Source organism: Poecilia latipinna, unplaced genomic scaffold (genome assembly GCF_001443285.1).
Source record: "Poecilia latipinna isolate Pla-1442-1.1 unplaced genomic scaffold, P_latipinna-1.0 Scaffold1406, whole genome shotgun sequence".
Taxonomy (NCBI): domain Eukaryota; kingdom Metazoa; phylum Chordata; class Actinopteri; order Cyprinodontiformes; family Poeciliidae; genus Poecilia; species Poecilia latipinna.
Genome location: NW_015114022.1, coordinates 132,524 through 157,548, shown reverse-complemented (window position 1 = coordinate 157,548; position 25,025 = coordinate 132,524). Strand labels below are relative to the sequence as shown.

The 25,025-nt window shown below is 38.5% G+C and overlaps 1 protein-coding gene across 1 annotated transcript in view; it reads left to right on the top strand.

The window, feature by feature from the left end:
- Positions 1 to 1,714: 1,714 nt before the first annotated feature.
- The window catches only part of LOC106962385 (V-set and transmembrane domain-containing protein 2A-like), a 36,871-nt gene continuing 13,560 nt past the window's right edge, over positions 1,715 to 25,025 (top strand). Inside the window, exons 1-2 of the mRNA XM_015056788.1 lie at positions 1,715 to 1,820; positions 5,340 to 5,676. Coding sequence (XP_014912274.1) covers positions 1,743 to 1,820; positions 5,340 to 5,676 — 415 coding nt within the window. The 5' untranslated portion in view covers positions 1,715 to 1,742. The remainder of the gene's footprint in view (positions 1,821 to 5,339; positions 5,677 to 25,025) is intronic.

Below are 25,025 nucleotides of genomic sequence, written 5' to 3'. Positions count from 1 at the left end.
CAAAGGGCCACAAAGGCAGCTGTGACTCTTGTTGAGCAGCCCCATGTGTTTGTGAATGTTGGGTCATCCTGGTCCTGGTTCTGCTGGATGTCTTATTCTGTTAAAACAGAGTCATTTATGTCTACTGTGACCAGGCGCATGGCGAAGGAGGAGGGACACAACTCATTACTTCATTCAATCAGCAGGGCTTCCTGAGATCAATAACTGATATGGTGGTAAAAACAAGTATGATCTGATTATATAACTCTGCATACAAACTGGATCTTTCTGTCTTAGGAAAATATAAATTGAACAGTTTTATATTTATATATATATATATATATATATATATATATATAGTCCAGAAATATGCAGTTCTACACACAGCCAAGATACTGCGCAGAACCCTCAAGCTCCCAGGCCTCTGGTAGAGGACCCGAGCTCAGAGGATGAAAGAGACCACCCACGGAGGGTGAGAGGGGAATTTTTTTTTTTTTATATATATATATATAGATATTTGATGAAGAGCTATAAATGTGATTTTTATTCTTCTTCTAGCAACCCAACAATAAAATGTTACTGCCACACTGCAAATTTCACAGTTATTTAGTACACTGTAGTTATTTTTCTCATAATACATGTCAATGACCATTTCCATTTCCAGTTGTAATTTCTAAGATCAGGTTGATTGTTTCTACAACCTAAGCAGAAACCTTGTAAATAAATACTGAGCCTAAGGCTTGTTATTCTGCATCTCTCTCTCTCTCTCTCTCTCTCTCTCTCTCCTGTGTTTACTGATGCACAGCCTGCTAACAATGAGACTCTATATGGGAACTGCATGAGACAGCTAATAGCTACTGAAATCCATAAAGTCACCTTCAAAATATATTTTTTTCTTTTTTTCAAAATTAATGACATCTACTTGGACTTGCATGCAGAGTTCACACTTAAGGCGTGTTTGATCTTGTGCCAGTCAAGGTCATCTAAAGAGCCAAATGTCACATACAGGTTGTAAATTATGAATGGATGAATGAAATAAAATAAAAATACCTGAAAACTTATAAGTTCATAGAGTGGTTTATATATTTTTGCTTAAGTATTCTTGCCACATATATAATTTTCTTTTTTTTTCAGTCTGGGGGGATTAGCTAATTAGCTTGGGTCCAGGACAAGCTTCTTCTTTATTTTTAATATTTCACATTAATAGAATACATTAAGCATAAATGGTATAATTAACAGCATAATAGTGCAAGGAAAAATGTTAAACTGAAATTGTTAAACTGTGGTAAATTTTACTCAGTCTGTGCACACCACAAACATCTCCTTCCTGTTTCAGACATTTTGTCACATGCTTCCTTGGGCAATGTCACTGTTCCAGAAGATGCTGCAGAAGCATAAACATAATTTAGACTTCACACAAAGCAGTCTGTTTTACCATTTTATCTTAGTTTAAACTAATCCTTTTCATATTTTCAATTTGCAAACACATTTGGGAGCTGGCTTTTAATTTCCCCACAGAAGCACTCAAAGACTAAAAATAAAGCCGAAACAGTGGGAAGAGTGGCATTTACTTTTAAAAGGCAGGGCAGCGGCGACGCAGTCACTCCGTGTAGGAACTGTGTGCTGATGTCGCTTTGCAACATTTATAAGCCTCAGCAGATAGATGATGCCTTTTCAGAAAGCTGTCGTAGGAATCCCTTCAGTGGTTTTAGGCATGCATAAAACCCATCCTCAGCCTGTACTCAACCACTGTCGCTTTGCTAATGCTCTCTCCCTCTTTGTGTTCGCAGATGGAGATGATACCAGAGCCCGATCCTGATGACGAGGGGACCAAAATAAGTGTGAGTTGAAGAACACGTCATTCACGCCACGATGCAAACCCCCCACTTTCCCAACATGTCGCCATTGTAAGCCGAGTTGGCAGAGATCCACTCTGAGCCAACACAACAGCAGCTGATTTCCTTGAATAATACACCTTCCATCAGAGAATGGAGCTAATCAGCAAAATCAGTGGCAGCGTGTTATTACTGTCAGAGTGGTTCCCTTCCTGCGCTCACACACACCAGCAACAGTTCCGCCTCTTTCCTCTGCCATGCTGCATAGGCCTTCTGTGCCCAGAGCAGCACACAGCCGACCGGTACAAGATCGTCACAGATGTGTGTGTTACAACGTAACAGTTTACAGATGCTGCTAATATGGAAATGTTATCATCTCCTCGTGTTTTGGAGGTCTTCTTCCTTCCAATTTGACTGTTTCAGCAGCAAACTATAGTCCTTCTTTGGTGATTACAACCAGGACATAGTTACTGTTTTCCTTATAAGGTCATACATAAATATGTTATTCTGTAGCTGAACATTCCAGCTTTGTGAAACATTGCCTTGCAAAAATTCTCCCACCACCTAAACTTAACCACTTTTTGTCATGTTTACAATCTGAAACCACAGTGTATTAGTGAAACAGAGCACCAGAAGACATCACATAATCGTAACCTTAAAGGAAAACCATCAATTTTTTTGCATAGAAATCTGAAAATGGGCTGCATTCTCTCAGCAACTTATAGGGTCACGCTTCCATATATTGAGCAATTAACATCTGAGCAAGAGGAATGAGGACAACGTCCCTCAAATGTTGATCTTCTGGTAAAAGGTTTGGTCAAGATCTGGTGAAAATGGCTTTTTACCAGCCATCAAAATTTGCTGATAAAATGGCGTGGCCCTACTCCCTACTGGGTTATTTACAGTGCACACAATATCTGGTAATCTTCATCAAACTGGTGTATTACATGTTACGGCCAAACATTTATGGTTGAGTCAAATCAAATCTGAGCGTTTAAATCTTCAAGCAATCATTTCTCAACAGCCGAAAGTTCAGAATCTCAGCTTCCTACACTACATTTTCATTTGAATATTCAAGATATGGTAGGCAGAACAGTCTGAAGACAAGGTTTCCAAAGGTGATTCAGAAATCTGCAACATGTCAAGAAGATGCTGCGATGTTAATTTGGTGCCACAGCAAAGAACCATAAAAAGATAAAAATAGAAGCATATTTCCACAGTCTTTGATCAGATTGAGCTTCATACAGTATAAATCTCAATCCAGTTCAAAATTTATGGTGGGAAAAAAATGGATGAAAAGATTCCATCCCACAAAACTGACCTGTGTTTTTATTAGTCATGGCTCAAAGAGTTGAAGCTGTCAGAGAAGCCAGAGGAGGTGAACTGCTAATTGGGATGTTTGAGGTTTTTTTCAATAGCAGGAACTTCACATCTTTTGCCAGGGGGTGTAAATTGCTGAAAGGGGAAAATGTATTATTTACTTGTTGTAGCAAAAGTTTTCTAGTTTGCATTACCAATAAATCATCCAGGTGTCATGGTAAAAAAAAAAAAAAGAACCTCAACTGAATAATAACAACCAGGGTTCCGTTCTAAAAGTTTCTTACACTCATTAAACCTGATTGGTTTAGCACCATGAGGTGATTCAACTGAAAATCTGGAACATTTTTCATGTTTCTATTGAAGACAAACATTAAAACCCAGATTGTTTTTCACATACTTGCTTGATTTAAAGCATCACAGCTCTGCTGATTATTTTTAATAGCTTTCATTAACTGAAATAAGGTTTTAATGAGGCAGAAAGATAAACATACTGTTTGTGGTCCTGTGCAAGAGCAGAGCAGAACTTTTGCATTTCACAGTTTTCTACAGTGAGTCTGTGTAGAACCCAAAGTTCTTCTGTGCAGAGCTCTTTCAATTCACACGTCTGTCCAGACAGAAATTATAAAAATAGCCCAGGGCTTTGGTAGAAAAAGGGCCTTTTCACAGTCACCATGTGAAGCTTGCAAGGTTCAAACCGTTGTCTTAATGAAGCCTGACGGTATGGAGGTGTTCCTGTGTGAACAGTTTCTGTTTAATTCAGCTGTACAGAGCCTCAACAGAGCCTTTTAACGCTGCTACATTTCATTTGAATATGAATCTCTGTGTCTAAGACAATTTGTCTGATGTCTGATTTGTCAGACATCAGACACTAGTTTAAGGTGTAGTAATGATACCTTAAATTAGGGAGTTCAAAGTGCGGACCCCAAAATTAGACAGTAAGAAAGCCGGTGAAACAGTTCTGTTTTATCCAAGCAATCTACAATAATTTTATCTCCAGTTTCTAATATAAGTAGAAAGTTCTTGTTGTCATTGACTTTACAGAGTAAAAGAAAATATAGTTTCCTGTGATTAGGAGAACCTCAGCCTTTTGTAATATAGTACAGCTAAAACAGAATAAAAACCCTAAATAAGTCTTAAGATCTTGGAATAGTATATATATATATATATATATATATATATATATATATATATATATATATATATATATATATATATATATATATACCAACCTGTGTCATTATTTATTTAAAAATGTATGCAACGGACGTAATGTGTATAAAACTAAGTCCACTCTTGGCACTTTCATTAATTAAGAGAGAAAGTAGCAGCCAAATAATTCTTCCCCTGAAAATGATTCTCTTACTTATAATTAGCCAGAGTGGCTACTTCTGTTTGAAGGAGTGATGCTGGCACTTTGCATAATGCCAAGGAGTAAAGGCATCAGCATTTGCCTTAGAAAGGGTTACACAGATTATAAGAGCCACCACAATGTGGACCATAACCTCTTGGAATGTCTCTGAATCATGGCAGGTTGTCAAGCTAACCTGAGGCTCCCAACACTGGCTGATCAGTGTTTCTCTGTGATTTTGATCCGGTCATGATGATCAGAGAAACATTTGTCCATACACTTGCAGAACTCACTAATGTGAAAATGATGCTATGTGGTGTCTGCATTTTTACTTCAAATTGTTGACAACCCATCCATGCAGGGCATATGGTCTCACTGTGATGGATTTCTGCTGACAGATTGTCCACCCTACTGTAGTCTGCATTGAAAATAATAAAAGACCATTACCTGTTGTTTTGTGAGAACTCATATTCTCAGGGAACTCCCTCATACGTAATGGGTAATCCACTGCTTCCTATAACACCCTGAAGAATGACCAAAAACCAGCAAAGGACACCCATGACTGAATTGGCCATTGCACCATAATCTTAGGGCATATTCAGATCAGCTCTGTTTATTCTGGTCTTTTCAAACTCTTGTTCATTTGCCTAGAGTCCTGTTTGCTTGGGGATATGCGAATGCGTAATCAAACTCTGACCTGGACCAAAATAGCAAACGCTGCTTCACCTACAAACCTAAGTGTTGATTCGGTTGAAGTGAACTCTGGTGCAGTTTGAATGCATATGAAAACTGGGGGTCCATTGGAGTATCTTCCCACTCCAGGTTATGACAGTAGTCTCTTTCAATCTTTCTAACAGACAGTGAAGGTCCAGGGCAACGACATCTCACACAAGCTGCAGATCTCCAGAGTCAGCAAGAACGACGAAGGACTCTATGAGTGCCGGGTGACCCGAGCCAACTACGGAGAGATTGTGGAGTACAAAGCCCAAGCCTGGCTTAGGGTCAACGCCACAGCCAGGCCTCGACGGCCACTGCCACCCGCCAAGAAGAGCTCCCCACTGCACTTGACAGACAAGAAGCCAAGAAAGTCCACCTCCCCTCTGAGCCAAGACAACATGAGTTCAGACCAGAGGGTGGCCTCCACGTCCTCCTCCCACACATCCTCCAACACAGCTAAACGCTACCCCAGCTCAGGTAAGCACTCGGTGAAGTCCTGGTTCAACTCTGCAACCTGATGCATTTCATTGTATTTTAAAGCATCAAACGCTGGCGGTTCATGGAAATGACTTATAAAGGCTTGTTTGTTTTTGTCTTCATTTAGCCTTAAAATACATGTTGAAAATTAGACATTGAATCAATTTTTTATACTGTCTAAATTTATTTCAAACAGTTATGCTGAAAGTCATTCTTGGCTATCCCAGTAGATCAATCTTCTTTCTCCAGAGTCAGACATCCTTTGGCATCTTTTTTGTGGACATTGATTAGACAGAAGGGAACACCATCTTTTCTGTGCCTCTTTCACAAAACATTTTTGTCACAAACCAGCAAAAACAAGCCGACTCTCAGCCGCCTTTGGCTGTTCATAAATCTTAAGTGGAGGGCTTTGTTTTCCAATATAAATCCAACTGCACATAAACTCTGTACTGGAGGTCTCCCAATATCAAAACAACGGCACACAAATTGTTTTGTTGCTTCAAATTTAAATATACATCTCAGCCTCTTACTCTTGATTTTCTTTTAAGTCATGTTAACGCTTTTAAATCCTGACTGATCGCACAAAATATGTCATCTCCATGTCACTCCCTTCACCTGCAAAGCCTGCTTACCTCTACATGAGCCAGCTGATGCACAGCACTGACTAAACCGCTTGAGTTAGGATCTAACAGAGGGGGGGGCGACTTCACCACCTCTTTCACCATAGCAGTCCTTCATAAGTCCTTCTTTATGCAATGACAATAAAATAAGTCTAAGTCTATAAGGTACGAAGACTGCAAAAAATGCCAAAAAAAATATTCATTGTTAAGCAACAACAATTTGATTTATAATTGGTTTAATTAACTAACTGAAATATACAAGAAATGCCAACAGGACATACAGTAGCCTAGTGTTCAGTGTCTGACATTTTTTAGACAAAATAATTTGTCTTACAGAGTTGTGAGATGGAGAAACATAGGTTGAATAGATTCTTTCAAATTCTACTGTCTTATTTTTTTGTTCTGTTACCTAAAGGTTTGTCCTTTGTTAGATGCTTTCTGTCTGAAACTCCAGTTCTGGAGTTTCTGGTTGCAGTAACCCTTAAAACACAAATGATACATATGTTATTATTAGTAGTACAGAGTAGTTTATGCTCTTATGTTAGTGTGAATGTCAGTGCACAGATAACTTGGTTATACATGCCCATCTTGGTATGTACAGTGTTAGAAGTGAGCCTCTTGTATTAAAGCAGCAGTCAGCATATGGCAGAGTCACTGAACAGCAGTTTATTCAATGACTGAAACCAAATGTCTGTCCAATGCCACAGCTGAAGACCCACAAACCCATAGAGCAGAAATCCATGTCCATTAAGATGGTCACTGTTGCTCAGTGGAGTATGGATCTGACATCTGTTTTTGTACAATCTTTCCAGTGTTGCACCTTTTCTAGCTAATTGTACTTGTTGTGGCTATTCAGAGATGTGTACCAAATCCTCATGATGACACAGACGTAACCGAAGAAAACTCCTGGCTGCATAGAGTTGCTTTTTTTACATGTACATTGCTGTGAACAGATATATTCTACTTATTTGTTTTTGTCTTTTGGCTCATTGGACAAATATCAGAATCAGATAAACATAACCTGAATAAATACAAACTTTTTTGTTGTTTGTTTGTTTGTTTGTTTGTTTGTTTGTTTGTTTATGAGTTCCATGTGATTCTGAATTATTTAGTTTATTTATTTTTTTTAAGGTGGCTTTGGAATAATTTTCAGAAACCATGAACTCCTGGGAAGGTGTGTCACTGTTCCATGTGTTTCACATTCTTTAGCTTGTAGCTCATGAATAGTCTCTTGATTCTTCCAGTCTGACCTGCGTGACCTGGATAATTCATGGTCTAACAAGAGTGGATTGCTTTTTAACATCGAGCTATTTTGGTTGAAAGAACCTTCTTTCGTTCAGTTAAAAGACTCATCATTCCTATCACTCTTCAAAGCTCTACTTTGTATTTCCTACAAGTTTTCTTTGTCTTTACCACACTGCAACAGAGGAAATGTGTAAGGGTGGCGATACCTATGCATGGGAGAATAAGTGAAATATCAGATACTTAAATTCAACCATCATTCCATAAACTTATGGTTCCATCTGAGTTCCATGCCCATTTAAAGTTTTAACTGATTGTGTCAAAGAAACCAACCAACCTCCTCCTCCATCTTGAGTCTCTATGGGATTCAGGTTTGCTGATTGTTCAGCTTTAAATTAATCTGCTCCCTCTCGGTTATTCCACATATTTCTAAGATCTGTTCCTATTCTAAATTCATTGCCTACTTCACCTCTCCTCCCTTGATGTTGGTGAAGAGTCTTTGCTGTTACTGTCTGAGGCAGTAAATGACCGGGCCAGCTGTGATTAATACATGTTTACCCTCAATAAATAAATGAAAATTTCCCCCAGTGCTTTTTAACACAGACTGATTGCATTCATTGCTGTTGTAACCAACCTCATTGCTTTATATCTTCTTTATGCTGGAATATAGAATACTGGAGGGTTAAAAATGAGTTTCAGCTCAGGACTATGTGAAGAACAGTGCGTTTCGACTGATTCACAGTTATTGGGTTTGATGAAAGAACCTGTGAAGTCTTAAGGTCTGCATGCTCTCTACATGCAGATATATCCACAAACATTCCACTGCTTTCACTGCTTGCAACATCAATGTTAGCTTTATCCAAATTATTATTAGTAGTACATGATGCAACAAATTATTATTAAACATGATGAATGTAAATGTTCACGTCTGTAAAATGGAAAAACAGATGATCAGGTCAGTGCTGCCCCCTGTGGAGCCTTGTGGATTCTACATGTAACAGAAATGGTTGGAAAATATGAGGAAAACAAATACTGCTCCAAGGTAGACTATATAGAATCCATTAGTTAGGAATCCCAGCTAATGTAGGCTGTTTCGGAGGCATTATATATAAACCATTAATTAACTCTCAAAGGTACATTTTAAATAGTCTTTATGATACATAATACACAGCCCTATCTGCAGTCATTTCTGTGGTTTAATTGTACAGTTTGCATTAGCCTTTTTCTTCATATACATTATAAATGCTGTTTTTGAATAGATTGTGAAAAAATATATCCCTAGCCTTAAAATAAAACTTATTTATGAGCAAGATGTATGTCTTCTTTGAAAAGGAGACCTTTCACATTTATTACATGACCTTTAAACAGTTGACACAGATGTGACAGAGTCATGATATGGCATCAACCTGAGGAAGTCAGTTATCTCAAAATAGCTATTTCTAACTTTGTGGTTAAATGATTCATTTTTATGCCAGAAAAAGTCGGCTAATAGGTTTCAATATTGGTTAAATTGAACTAAATTAAATCAGGTTCTTTCTAAAGAACCTGTTAATATGTTACCTGTAGTAGACAATTTTTATTATTTTTGATTTTGGATAAATTCATATTAGTTTCTTTAGTGTGCTAAAGGTAACAGCTAGTTCAGACTGGCCAAAGAGCAAAGCAGACCTCTGTTTCTCTATAACAAATCCAATCTCATAAACCTCAGACTGGTTTGCTATATTTTGAGCTTTAAAACTGTCAGCATGTTTGGTAGTTATTTACAAAGGAGCAGATGATTATTTACACAGAAAATGGAGATAGAGCTGCGTGCCTCCAAGAGTTAGGACGCAGGTCTGTGATTTAGACTTGACTTGGACTAAAGCCACAGAAACACTTCAGCCTTGATTTAGACTTTCCCTCAACAGGGGCGCAGCTACGTATTTTCTGGGATGCATTATGACGCATTATAGTGTGGTTGATCATATCATTTACACATGCACAAACAGCTGTTACAGAATACTGTGTAGAAATCATTTTTCCGCCATCACTTTGGCGCCCCCTGTAGTGCAGTGCCTCTTTGCTCCACTGAGTCTCCTTAGATTTGAGGTTCGACTCTGACTTAAGTCTCATAAATAGACTTTATTTCATGTAATGAGCCGAAAATAAGTCAACGAGTGGAGATCATTTGAGTAAATGATCTCTAGTGTAAACAGTTGTTTACACTAGATTAATGAATTATTGGTAATGTTACACACAGAACACATGGCTCTCTGCAGAGATGGGTAGAGTACCCAAGAATTGTAGCACTAACTTACTTGAGCGGTTCAGAAACCCACTCAAAGAAAGTATTTGGTAAAAAAAAAATCTACTCAAGTACTCTATTCATTAAATATTTAAAAAATTACACCAAAGTATAAAATTAAGTGGAAATTTTGTTATGTTATTAACCAAAATTAAAACAAAATCAGTCAAAATAACATTTTTCTGAATCAGTTTATTTCAATAAAATAAACTTCTGAAACTTTATCAAAAACTGCAGGCGTGTGTCTGTCTGGTGGATTTTTTTGGTTAAAACATGTTTGTTTTTCATTCAGTGGCTAGAAAATCCAGAAATGTTACTCAAGTAAGAGCAGAAATACTTTATAATAAAATTACTCATGTAAAAGTACAAATGCAATGTAGCAAAACATACTCCAAGAAGGACTTTTTTTTTCAAAGTAGTTATTTTCATAAATGTAATTGAGTAAAAGTAACAAGTTACTACCTAAGTCTGGATTTCTGTAATATTTGTCAGTAAAATTAGTTCATGAACGCCTTAAAGTTTGTATGTTTTTATTCTTTGATGGTCAGAAATTAGATCTGACATGTGAGGCACATAATCAGCAGTTGAAGGGTATGTTTGATTTATTAGCCATGACAGTTTGGAAACTGTTGTTTCATGATGCCTCTCAAACTGAACCTTCTCTTGCTGCTAAGTTAGCATTATTACATACACTTTTAATTCTTCAAAATACAAGCAATTCTTCATTTGAATCATTTAAAGAGTTTACATTGGCTGGTTTTAACTTAATCCTACAATTGTTCTTTGAACATAAATGCATATTTAACTTTATGTGGCTTGTGAAATGGTAAAGTGCAGAGCCGACAAGTTTTGGATGCTCTAGATTTTCTCCTACGTTAGCATTCGTGCCTTGAAAGAGAAGAACTATTTTTTGAATCATTAACAGCACATATTCCCTGCACGCCCGCTCGCATTTTACCCTCAGGGGGATTTGAATTCAATCCCCCGTCATTTCTCTGACTATCCACCTGTGTTGTAATTGTGCAGCTCTTTCTCAGCTTTAACTGCCAATCATCTCCCTACGGGTCAGACGGTTCGGACTGATTCAGCCCTACTCTGGGGCATGATAGCCGCGCGCGCCCTGCAGCAAAACACAGGGAGATATTACTTGCCACTGAATAGAAGTAAAAAGTTGAATAATCCCCAGGGCTGCAGAGCCGGAGATTATGAGGCAGCTAAATTATGCTGACATCTGTGTTGCGGTGAGTCCTCGGCGCGGTGTGTCTGACAGAGATAAATGCCTCTCTGTGACTGCTCAAGCAGCCTTAGCAACCTTCTCGGAGTTTCAGAAAGGTGCTGTGGCTGAGGGCCACAGGGTTCTGTTAGCGCCGCACTTGGGTTTGAAGCTGGCCAGCAACAATAGGTAAATGGCCTGAGATGAAATTAAACCGAGGAGAGAGAGAGCAGATATTTTCTTTTTCCGCATTGCTGCATCTGTAAACACCGAGGTGCTTTCCAGATGGGGAAGAATGGGAGCGTGGCTGCCACAGCGTCTCCTGCAGCAGCAGCAGAGCGGCTCGTTCACAGCTAACTCCCCACCAGTGTGTCAGCTGTTGTTAGATCACAGTTTGGCCTCCATCGTTCCTGGCAGTGTTGTTCCCTCTAAAGCTCAGAGGTGACCGCAGATGAATGTGGGGAAAAGAGGAACGGAAAACTGTCCCCCAGGCCAGATTTGTCTATCCACCTCTGAGGCCAGCCCGGTCCCCCGTTTGGAAGAAAAACAAATTTGGAGTAAGCTTCACCGCATCCAGAATAGCAAAAAAAGAGATACTGACCTTGTTTTTTTTTTTTTTTTTTAAATCACAACAGTTCAATGCACATCTAAGGAACCTTCATTAGTGAGTCATCATTTCAGTAGGTGGAGAGCAACAGCTGAAATGTTCATGGTTACACTGATGTTGATCAAGGATAAAAAAGCATGTGTCTTACAGGGATCCTTCCCAACACATCATCAATGTCCTCTGTGTTCATGCAGACCAATTAGTGAGCAGCAGCATGAAAGCTCTCCTCTGACACCTTCAATAATGTTTTGAAATAAAACTGTAGCACTCTCATTTTACAATAAAGCTAAGAAACACACTTTTTTTTATAAAGCAGAAATTCTTTACTATTAACCTAAATTTTATATATTCAGTTCAAAGTTTAGCAATAGTCACGGCTCTGCGTTGTAATTCACTTGTACAGCAGTCCATATTTCTTTTCCTCTGAGTTTCTGGACTTTCTTCTCTTCTTCAACAGGGTTAGCTTGGTTTGAAATGGCTAAAGCGACGTTCGCTAAAACTTCTGTTGCTTCATCATTCAACTCAGCAGCAACTTCTGACTCTCCCAAAATATATCCAGTTAACCACATCTGACTCTTGTGAGGATCTTTTCTTACAGAAACAACAGACAAACGCTAACTTGTTTACACTGGACAGTCTCTGGTTATAATTTAGATCATAATTGTGTGTCTGAACTCAACTTGTTCCATCGTTTAAAGGACCCAGCCCTCATTGACCAGAAGGGAGCGGTAAGCACCAACTTTTTACCTTAGAAGAAAAGTTGGGAGATGCCATGAGTTTGTTTTATGGCATTAGTGAGGAATCTTCATCCGTTTCCTAACTCAGCCTCTGTCAGACTGGCCCAGGGCAGCTGTGGCTCCTACCCAGTAGCTTACCGCCAGCAGTGTGTGAATGTGTGTCGGATGGGTGAATGATTGAGTGTAGTGTGAAACTTTTTGGGTTCCTTGATGTACTTGATAAAGCGCTATACAAGTACAGGCTATTTACCATTTAATGTTTTTCATCTAAACCACTTTATATTTTATTTTTTACCAAAATATTTTTACTGAGATTTTGAAAATACAATCATGTATCAATCTGAATAAGTTTCCTTTATAGTCGGAGAAATGAAAAGGAAAAAATAAAGTTAAATTAACCAACACAGCAACAAAAACACACAGCCTCTCAAAACAGGAATAATTGAGCATTTACAAACAGATTGGATACAGTTGAACACGTCTATCCAGCATGGTGCACTGCAAGAGTCCAACAAGCTTTCTGAAAGGTCTAAGTTACTGAAACAACCAAAAATCCTCTCAAAAATATATTGTTTGGATTCCCTAACAATCCAAACAACTATTAGGTCCTTCTAAAGACAAATTAAACATCTGTTTTAATCACTGGATGTCGTTAGGTCTGGTGACATTTTTCCAAGATAAAGCTATACATTTTTTTGCAGATAATAGGCTTATAACCATAAAAGTACATTCTGATTTGGTAAAATTATCCTATATTGAAAAACTCAGGGTATACAATTCTTTTTTTATTTTTTATTAAATCTCAAGTAACCACTTAGTAGATGCAACATATAAAAATTATGAAAAGGATAAGAAATGGGTGCTTTTCCTTTTACTGATTATAAAAGATGAGTTGGCACTATGCAGCTCTCTCCTTGATGGCCTGAAAATGTCATTAGTGTCTCATTTGTCCAGAGTGCTTATTTCAATGACCGTCTTTTAAAAATCCATCCAAATGTGCTTTCTTGTTTTGCCTTTAATCAATATATTCATTCTTCCTCCATCTGTAGTCATTCTTTCATACAGCTGAACGTTGTGAAGTGAATAGATTAAAGTGTGTTTCTGGTCAAACAATCTAATATCTGCTGAGGACCTCTGCAGCTCCTTCAGGGTTATTAGTTCCTGCTTGGCTATCGCTAATATATTGCCTTCTAACTTCTTGATCTTTAAAAAGTAGTGATCTGTCTCGTTTTTTTTTTTTTTTTTTTTTTTTTTTTTTGCTAGTGCTTCATGGTGCAATACTGCTTTTTTTTTCTTTTTTTTAAAGGAAGGACTGTTGTTAATGCTGCCTTAAAGGGAGCTGCTGCTTTCCTCTAGTGGTCATTGGGCGATGGGCAGGTTGACCCTGCAGGTTACCAGTCCTTCACTGAGTCAGGAAACAGAAATAGTTTGTTGTTTAAATTAATTTCAAGTAGCATATTTTGATAAAGCTATAACAATGGATCTTACATACAGCGCCAATTTGCAACACAAGCGCTTCACAAAACTGAATTGAATTGAATTTACAAGAAAATGTAAGTAGCCATAAGTGGTTAAATATTAGGGTGTAATATGATTTTAACTTGACCTATGGAAACAACACAATGTTTCTTATTGCAGTGAAAATTTGTTTTATCCTGTCAGCAAGTGGTTACAGGATTTCCCTTTAGTCCTTCTCTTGGATCAGTTGCTTGGCATTCACATCTGCATTCAAACAGCACCAGACTTCACTATTATGGTCCATATCAGAGTTTAATTATTCATTCACACTTTGCCAAATGAACCGGACTCTATAGACAAACGAACTAGAGTTATATTAAAGAGGACCAAACAGGGCTGGTGTGAATGCAGCCTATATGAACGCCAATAGGCTCAGGGTTGGGGACCATTGCTCTAAGTCATCTATGATTTTAAAAAAACAACTCAAGTAGCCTTTTTGCATTTGATTACATTTAATTAATTAACTAATTAAATGTACTGATATTTGGTTTTATTCTTCCTCTGTAGGCCTGCAGAACCTTATGATCTACGTCTTGAAAGATGCTAGATAAATGTGGTTTTACGTACTTTACTGTCTTACTTTAGTTCGCTGTTAAGACCTTATCACAGTGGCTGAGAACACCTGGTTATATTAGTATTAATTTGAAATTGCTTTTTAGAGTGAAAGACATGAAGCTATAAATCATTTGTTAGCACTGTAAGTATAATTAGGTGCTGGCTTTCTGTTTTCTCTTATCAAATCTAATATAAAAGCTCGCAAAAATCGGGACTGTTAATTTAGCTAAAAATATTGCCATCTGTGAACTGGATGTATTGTTCCACCCTTTCTTGTTTTTGAAGCTGTTTGGTTTCTTCTTTAATTGGCTTACAGGCAGAGTCTGTATGCCACGCAGAGACACAGATCTTCTGTCACAGGCTAAGGCTTAAAAGTTTCAAAAGCAGAAGGATTTTCTCTATCAGGTGTCGGTGTGCAAATACAAACGAAGTGAAACTGGACTGAAAGAGTGACGGAGATGAATGTGATGAAAAGGGGTTATAAGAGGGAACGAAGACACAAAGGATGAATCTGTGGAGAAGATGAAGTGAAGATCAATGGATTATTAAGGGCTTGACTTTAAAGCTGCAAAAATAATCATGGTTATGTTGTCTGTATCACACGAAGCCGCTGGTGATTATTTTTAGGCCTGCTGCATTCCTCACTCGTCTGACATTACATTTACCCTCAGTCACAGATGAACTACCTGGATGCTCAGTAATAACATCCACTTTCATATACAGTAAGCACTCAGCCTGAGAAACATGGCTGGGGCGCGCTTTCAGTCACTTTGAGACCGCATCACTCGACAAGCCAATCAGACAGTAACTTTTATGAAAGACCCGCCAGGCAAGTAAATAAGCAATTCAGTGAGAGCGTCAGCAGAGCAGCCAGCCAGCCGGTGATCAGCAGCAGTAGATGGAGGTGGCATGGAGCCAGTTGGAGCTCTCGGTGGAGGTGCTGCCGTGTTTCACCTCCCTGGCTCGCTGCACCCCGGCCGTCTCGGCTGGCCCTGCAATCGATATTCACCTCGGCGTTTCCAAAGCCAAAAAAAGCATTTTGGCAGAACGCTGAGTGGTGCGTTGGGTCGACGAGGATGGCCGTTCTGCTCACACCGACAACGTGTGAGCGCACGCTTCCCCTGAATCAGGTGGACGTTCTTCCTCATTACGCCTAAGCAGAGTTCCTGCACTGGTGGGAGGAAAACAGCAAAACTCAAAGAGCGCCAGGCGCAGGCGTCTTTTAAAAGCAAAACGTTTCAGCGTTCGGCTTCCTGTCAGCCTCTTTGACAATGAGCTGTGAATTCCTTCCACGGCTTGTGAAGAGAGAGTGACCTTGTCAAATAAACTGTGAGAATGAGTGGGAGGAGGAGGCTTTCAGCTGCTGTTATGGATAAATGACAAATGGACTAAAGTGGTCAAAAAGCCTCTCTTCAGACGGAGTTTTTGTGTTTTTACGGCTGTGTTCCTGCACTCCTCTTGTCCCCCCACCCCCACATGCTCTCCAATTAAAATGCACAGCAGTGTACCAAAGTACAATAATAACTCATAAATATTCTTCCTTTGTTCTCTAAAAATAGTGCTGGAGCTGGAGCTTTACCTTTTGGGCATGGTCACTGGTTTGGTTAGTATGGAGATGAGAAATGGCTCATGCAAAGACAAACAAATCCAGAACGGGATTTGTTTTTTAAAGGTTTCGTTTCCTAACATGTCTGGAGAATCAGAGGGAAGACGAGAATCTAAGCGCAACCAGTTCTCAAATGAACTGAGATGAGTTTGAGTTAACAATGAAATCTACTCACTGCTGTGTAAGCAATGGGATATTAAACCAAGACAGCAAAACATTCAGACTTCCCCCCAAACAGTGATGAGGAATGCCAGAGGTAATTATACTGAGGGGAGTCCACAGCCCAGAGAACATACAGAACCGACCAGGAATGGGTTCTGCCAATATGATATAAACCTCGGGTTCTTTTTTTTTACCTGCCTAGGGTTTTGTTCATTCCCATTTTTAGTGGTTTGTTATACCTGCCTGAGTACACTTTGTTTTGTTGTCATGTCTTTTCATTTCTTTCTAGACCATAAGTCTGTTAAATCGATCAATCTAGCTTGTATTCTTTCCATATCTGCCTTTGAAACCTTTGTAACTTGACTTCCCTTCATCTTCAATTCTCTTTATACTTGAATTTAGAAGCACTTCATGCTGCACTATGTAACTTTTATTTAAAAAATATGTATTCAATCTGTTTGTTAAAACTGTCACCATGTCATGACGGCTTGTTATGAGAGATAATCTGATTAATCTCCTCCACCTTGTCCCTGATGCTTTCTGAAGAAATGCACCACTCCTGACCAAAAACAACCCATCAGAGCCAGGAGGAGGGGCTTAGTGCTGTTAGTCAACCTAATATACTTGTTGCTAAATGTGATAATTGTGGAGAAGCAACTCACTGTTCCAGGAAAACCGTTTATTTTTGTGTTTCCCCCTGACAGAAAAATGTAAGCTGACAGAAATGTTGTGCCTTTGGTTCCACAATGAAAGATTAATTTATGCTGTCTACAAAAAGTATTCATCCCTTTGGATGCAAATCAGTCATGATCGACAAAATTTGGCCAGAGCACAGCTACTGTGTGTCAAGTGATTGTAGCATAAAGACAGTGGTGTCTGGAGGGTCCATTCATTGGTTCATCTGTATTCCTGACTACCATTATGAAGACAAAATACTTCAACCAATAAGATAAAAGGTAACTGAAAAGTATCAGTCAGGACATGGAGACAAAACTTCTCTAAGGCCCTGAGCATTCATGGAGTTGAGTTAAAATATCATGAAGTCTCTGGTCCCTGGTTTAGTGCACCTGGATCAAATGATGTCTCATTAGAATGCCTAAGCAGAATATTGACATGCTGAAAAGGTTGTTACGACCATTAGGGAGAGAATTAAAACATGCAGGATGCCGGCCCTCAAGGACCGACTTTGGACACCCCTGTTTTAAAAGCTTCAAGGAAAAGACACCACCAGTTCAGCGTCTGGTGGTGTCGCATCCCCAGTTCGACCAGAGAACCTTTGGCAGCTGAGCTGTTATTTTGAAGAGACTAAACCAAAAGTGCTTTACAGTCATGCATCTCCATGTGACAGACACTCTGGAAATTGGTGAAGAGAAGAGCAGAGTACATTTTCAGCAGAGAGAGAGAGACGGACAGAGAGAGAGAGAGAGAGAGAGAGAAGTCTGATGAGGCAGAAATTTGCAGAGTAATTGGCAGCAGGATCAGTTCCTTGGAGCGCTCTAGAAGACTGACAGGAAAAACACACCAGAGGAGACATGGAAAGCAAAATGGAAACAGGGTTTGATACAACCCAATATTGATTTGTGCACTGGTAGGTAATTCTGTTTTTGCAAGAGTGGACGTGAAAATGATTTTTATATAGAAATCCTGTTATATGGTATCACAAGTAGATTGTTTATGTGGTTTGAGGGAGAACTAAAACTACAGTAGAAAAATGTATTTGTTGTTTTTTTTTTCTGTTAATCATGGAAATATACATAAAAATTGGAATTCATTCTTACAATTCAACAAATTTACATGCTGGAAGAAATCAGAATGAATTTTTAATTACTTAGTCCGACCACCTTTAGGAATCAATAACCATCACTGCAACATAATCAACTGATGTACAAAGCTAAATACAAGTCCACAGGAACACAATATATTTTTGTCACCAGCAAGTCAAAGAAATAATCATTAAAAATACATAAATGAATAAAGCAGAAGATGTCACATTTATCAATATAAATTAGAACTCATACTTCTCTGGTACGTCACACAGAACTCTTGGAATTTTTATTGCAGTTTTGATTTCTGTACACATTTAAACTCAGATTCTGATCAAAACAGCACACTCTGGTCTGACTACAAACAGGTCTCAGTTCGGTTGAAGTGAACTCCGGTGTGTTGTGAATGCATATGTGGACCACAGCCCAGGGCATTCTGGGTAAACACAACCAAAACAAAGATGAGAGTGTAGCACAAGCAGGAGAATTGGCTCCTGGTCTTTTCCCAGAAACAAAACGAATATCCTCAAATCTGACGCCACCCCATTTTTGTTAGTATTTCGTAAAGAAGGAAATTCCGCTCAGTGTCTTCTTCAGGGGTTTCTGTGTCATTTCCTTCAGTGGTTCTTGGTGCAGTAAATGGGGGATAGCTTGTTGTTCAAAGGGTTTGCTTCGTCTGAAGCAGTGAGAAAACGAACCACAGCAGCTGAAAATGTAACAAATGTTGCATTTTTGGTCCCCAATCAAACCGAGTCTAGTGGACTATGAGGTTTGAAAAACCCTTAAAGTACCTCAGTTCCTGGCTCGTTAGGGTTCTGCTTTTGATCATTCAGTCAACTCCCTGCTCATGATCATCATCCTCCGCCATCTGTAAGTCAACTTTATCCATGTCTTGTTTGTGTTCCAGAATTCGATCCAGAAAGTAATTACCTGTGTGGGCGCCAAATTGTGTGCAAATGTGTAACAGCTGCATGTTACAACCAGGAACGCCAACATATACCCCCAACTTTTCTACTGAGGACAACAAACAGATTCCTGAATTGCTCTTTGTTGCAGACATCCTGCCAGGCTTTTACATAAAGTGGTCCATTCAGGGACTGAAACTCTCTGCAAGCAACAACTGAAATTTGCAACAATCCTCCTTTTTTCTTAAATAAGTTAAATCTTTCCTTTAGACATGTGACTTTTTGGCTGTCACAGTGGTTCAGTATTGCAGTGTGGTTTTGAGAACACAAAGAAAATGCTTTTGCGCAACAAAGTTGTGGAAATGGATAGCTTTCACATTGAGGTTATAAAGAACAGCTTGTTTTAGCTATTCTCTTTGAAACCTTTTAAACTATTCTTTGCTTTCCTTAAGCCATTAGTGGTAATGTTCTTTTACTTAATCAGTGAAAAGCTACTGATCCATTTGAAAACATGACTGACTGTGTTTAATTAAGGTAAACTCACACAGCAAAACTTTATTCAACACATTTCTTGATCGACAAATCACAAAAGCACAACAATACCAGCACTCTGACCAATACAACTGTGACTGTGATCAAATAAGCCTGTCATTACCTTTACAGGTCAAAAGTATAAAATAATGTAAATATTGCAACACAAAATGTATGAGCTCAATTCAAGATTTTGTCTTGCATACTTAATACTAACAAGGAAGAATGAAGTAGGAAAGAAGATCTAAAGTTCTAATTTCTAGAAATACTGGAGCTCAAAGACAAAAACTGCTTCCATTTTGCATATATCATCTGGTTTCTCTGTTACAGAAACACAGTTGATGGCAGGTGCTTTAGTTCACAAAAGGAAGACATTTCTTTTGGGAAAATATACAGACAGCATAACTGGAAAGGCTGAAAAATTGACAGAATGAAGCTGCTTGTGCTTTAGAGAGTCTGCTTATAATTCCAAATTGCTTTGGGACGCGCTTTTCAAAGGATAGAGATTCTTAAAAGGAGCTGGCCGATGGACAGAAAGTCTATGGAAGTACAAGGCTCTAAAGTACGACAAACTTTTCTCTGAGAGAGAATGCTGAGTTCTGAAAAGTATTTGGTAAATGTAGTGAGCCAGAGGCATGGAGGTCAAGATGAAAGAATAACAACCAAGACTGCAAAGTCAAAAAGAAAGCTGAAAGAGATTCCATTGGCCATAAGGACCCTTCACAGCTCTGCAAAACAGAATGAAAGATCTTTGTTCTGCTTCTATAGCTGTTGATAAAGCTTCTGGTGAATTAATCAGGAGAGGGGAGAAAAGTGGTGTACTGTCAGTTAGTTGCTTGTACATTTTGCACAGTGTTTGATAGTATTTGATATTTTGTGGATGGCTTACAAAATGAAATATTACCGATTGTGTTTATTGTATCTCACTAAGATGTATTTGATTGTGCTACACTGCCTGTGCCAAGAAACTCACACAGTCCAATGTTCTGCTGGCTTGTCTTTGGCTTTGATTATGGGATGTATTCACTGTGGCATTGTCTCAAAAAGCTTTTTGCTTATTCATTCCCTGCCAAAGTAGTACTCATTTTTCTTCAAAGTATGGTACAGTTAGAATGCTCTGCACACTATTATAAACATCCCAAAATGTCTTATTAGGTACAGGGTCCGGACCCTGTGTTGTGGGCGACCCATGTGTGAAAATGATGTCTCACATTTTCTGAACCACTCTGGCCCAAATTCAAGGATTTCTGGCATTGTTATTTTGGAATACAGCCAGTCTGCAGGGCAGACGAAGTACACTGATGGAATAACCTGGTCGTTCACGTCATTCAGGAAGTCTGCTGACTTGATCCTTTGAGATCATAATGTTGCTGAAGCTGAACCTGACCAACTGCAGTGACCCCAGATCATATGTCTGCCCTACAGGTTTATACAGTAGACACTTCCCAGGTTGGGTGCATCACTTCATCTTTCTCTCTCCTCACTCTGACGCGCCCATCACTCTGGAAGAGGGTAAATCTGAACTCAGACCACATTAACCATCCTCCATTACTCCAGAGTCTGATCTTTACGTCTAATCTCTTTGTAATTAAAGTTTCTTCCTGATGAGCCTCTCTGAAAAGTGATTTTCTTTCTTCTTAATGTTTCATCCCATTATCTTAAGTTCTCCTCCCATTGGAGGTACTGAAATGCTCTTACTATTACTATTAAGTTTTTTCACGATTAGATCTTTAAAAACATTTAAGTGATCACCGATTCTGATCACCCAGGATTCATTGCTGGTCACATTTCTTCTGGGAAAGATAATGGTTCCTCACTTTCCCTCCAGGTATTCATATTATGAACCCAATTTATTACTTATAGGAATCTCCTCAGATGTTTCCTTTAATTAAAGCGTTCAGTTAAGTTGACCCTCCTTAAACAGACTAACATCTTCTCCACGCCACAGGATGGTTTTTTTCCAATGAGAAGTTGGGGTTAAATAACTTGTTGCCAGTTGAAACATAACCATCCATGAAGTTATCGAATGAGAGGCTTTTTCCTATTTACTTTGTTATTTACTAAGTGAAATGATGGTGGTTGGGTTTTTTGCAGGCACACTGCTGGTTGTGGAAGTTCTGCTGAATGTGGATGTTTCCATCACAATTAATGCTTTTTAATATCTGAAAAAATATCTGAATGATTTTCGGATGTTAAGAGTTCATCTTTAGACTCTCAGGCTCCATCTAACAAATACAGATATTTAGCTGCACCGATCTTTACTACTGTGTTTTCACCTCTTCTATATTTGGTTAAAATACCTATAAAATAGCTCACTAGTTCAGTTTAGGAAGCTCTGAAGACAGTGACATTTTATGCATTTTAGCAGATTATGACTAGCCATAATCTGCTAACCATAATCTGCTATTATGCATAATATCCTGCTAAAATGCATAAAATGTCATTTTAGTTAAATTAAAAAAAATTAATGTAATCAAAAATAGATTAAATAAATTAAGCTAAAGCACACACTTTTACACTCTTTGCCATGTTAGCTAACACTTCCACTCTCAGTCACTGTGATTAGATGTAAAATTGTGTCCGTTTACTTTAAAGTGCTAAAGTTTCTCCTATATATCCTGAACCGATAGATAATAGTCTATCGGTAATAATCTACATGCATTCATGGATCAGAAGAAGCTCTGAGAGGTGGAAGGGAAGCTCCAGTTTTTAATAGTCTGATCGATATCAACTCAGATTAAAGAGATCTGAGACAAAGAACTTAGCTCCAAGCAATCAGGCTCTGCCCTTTCAACATAATGAGATATTTGTAGACTTCCAAAGAATAATTATTAACATTTAACAAAGATTTTAATAACACAAAGCAGATCACCCAGGGTTCCTTAACTTAGCAGTTGCCACAAGCACTCCGAACATTTAAAAATAGTCAGCTGCCGGGTGTGCCAACAGTTTTTTTTATTGCCCAATTATATAAAGTCATTGAACTCCATTCTGTCCATCTCACATTAACATTGGATAAATCTATATTTATTTAGTATAATGTCATGTTTTGATGGCTGACTATGTAGAAGGAGGAGGTCACTCAGAGTCATACGCTGAAGAACTGCCACTGACTGTTGGAAACCCAAATACGATTTCAATTTTGTTCTTTGCTGTCCTCAGATTCCCAGCTAAATGTGATGTTAGGTTATGTTTGGTCTGGACCAGCTGGCTCTCCAGTGCAGTGCTGCTGCTCATTGGATCCCCTCAAACCAAATGAGATGTGATTTTGAGGAATATGCTATCAAAGCCTTCTGTCTCTGTAGGAACTTCACTCCCTCTTCCCTGACTCCTCTTTTCTCAAATCCAGACAATCCAAAGCTGAAACTCAGAGAGAAATGTGTCCCCGTGGATGTCCTCTTAAAGCGGTTGCCCAGAAATGTTGCAAATGTCTAGATGACTTTCATAAATATTAAATGTCTTCTTTTTTTAAGATACTATCTGGAATGACACAACATGCTTTTTGTTCTTTGTTCTAAATGCACTTTCTATCTCTTCTCTCTTTCCTTTCTAAGACTGTTCTGGCCCCTGTGAGCAGTCTCCTGGTGAGACAGTTAGTTCACAGTCAGGACTGTTTGCGTTTTGTTGAGATAGAAGCAGCAGGTCTATGACTACCCCAAACTGTCAGAACACATCAACATTATTAAACAACAGTTCCATTCTGGATCTAATGTCACGGTCTTGTTGGAATGTCTCTTCAGTTTGTTCCGTTGCCTCTCTTTGAAGATATTTAGAGCTGTTTCTGTCTGTTCGAGGGTCAGTTGTCTGTCTTGGTACTGTTGACTGTCCCAATCCCCCCCCCTGGACATTTTTGCATCTCTTTATAGTCAGTTGATTCATTCTCTAACATGTTAACAGCCGTTTTAATCAAGTCAAGTGGAACAGGCCCGGGATGGCTGACCCTTGGACCTCTGTGCTGCTGCAGTCATTACACACATTAAGTATTAAATGTTCACTCACTTTCTGTTAATTTCAACTCGGAGAATACACGAGTACCCTTGGTGTTATGCAACAGTCTTATTCTCATCTATTATGTGAAAAAGCTTTTAATGAAAACATTAGAAGGAGCCAAAACAGATGGCTCACTGGTTTCTAGAAAAATACTTTCAAGTTTTTACAGATGAAATATAGTTTGCATGTTTCACCATACATGCTTACAAAACAGTGTAATACATAATACACGTAATACATGTAATACACACGAGTACTCTTACAGTAGCTCATGGCTACCTATGGTAGCCATGAGCTACTCACAGGACACTTCCAGAATATTCTGGAAGTAACATTTTAGGGTTTGTTTGAAGTAGTTATTGGAAATGGTTGGGTTACTTCCTGGATACTTTCAGGTTAGTTACAAGTTTTCAACGTAGTTATAGGTAACATGCAATGCAGCTAGAACACTCTGGCATTGTTGGTGGCATTGTGATGATATGGGGCTACTTTGCTGCCTCAGATTCTCTGCTCAAGCAAGGACCATGATAGTATTTTCTCCGTCCTTCCTTATTTTGAAGTAAGGAAGGAAGTTGTATTGTTTCTAAGTTGACTTGTTCACAACTAAGATCAAGACCACTAGTTTGGGTAGCTAAGAACACACAGTTACAACAGGACTTTAACCACTTTTTGAATAATTTATCTGAAAATATTTCAGTAATAAAAATAAAATAAATTGACTGGGACACCAGTAGGAATACCACAACTGGCTAACCGCAAGTTAGCATCTGCTTTGTAGCTTCCTGTTGGAGCTAATATATACTAGTAAGGCCTTCATAGATTTTAAAGAACTCTGAACTGCATTTTGGCCTTCCCTCGTTCAAACTCTAAAAGTCAGGGACCTCAACTGTCTGTGAATGGCTGAAGCTCACAAATACTTCAGATTGCTTCTAAAAATGCTCAAAACTGTTTATTTTAATAGTTCAAACACTAATTACACCCTACACATCAATGCATACAAGTAACCATCATAGATATACCACAGAGGCTAACATCCACCAAATAAATGGTGCTCATGGATTGGCTGTTTTCCAAAGACCAACCAATAGTGTATCAAATAGCATTGGGACTACGTATCTTGGCTTTACAAGCTGTATTTTCTTTTGAGTTTCTAAGAAATGCTCTAAGAACAAAAAAAATGCAGTAACACTTTATTTGAAGGGGGTTGAATAAGACTGTCATGACACTGTCATATACATAACACCTGTCATGAACATCAATAAGTCTTCATGAATAGTTATGACTGTTGTCATACAGCATCATTCGGTAAATAATGACACTTTTAATACAAAGTTGACATTATTCAAAATGTCTTCATTATGACAACTTGTCATTAATCTAGACAAAATGTCTTCGTTATGACAACTTGTCATTAACCTCGCCAAAAATGTCTTTGTTATGACAACTTGTCATTAACCTCGCCAACAATGTCTTCGTTATGACAATTTGTCATTAAACTCGCCAAAAATGTTTCCGTTATGACAACTTGTCATTAATCTCGCCAAAAATGTCTTCGTTATGACAACTTGTCATTAACCTCGCCAAAAATGTCTTCGTTATGACAACTTGTCATTAAC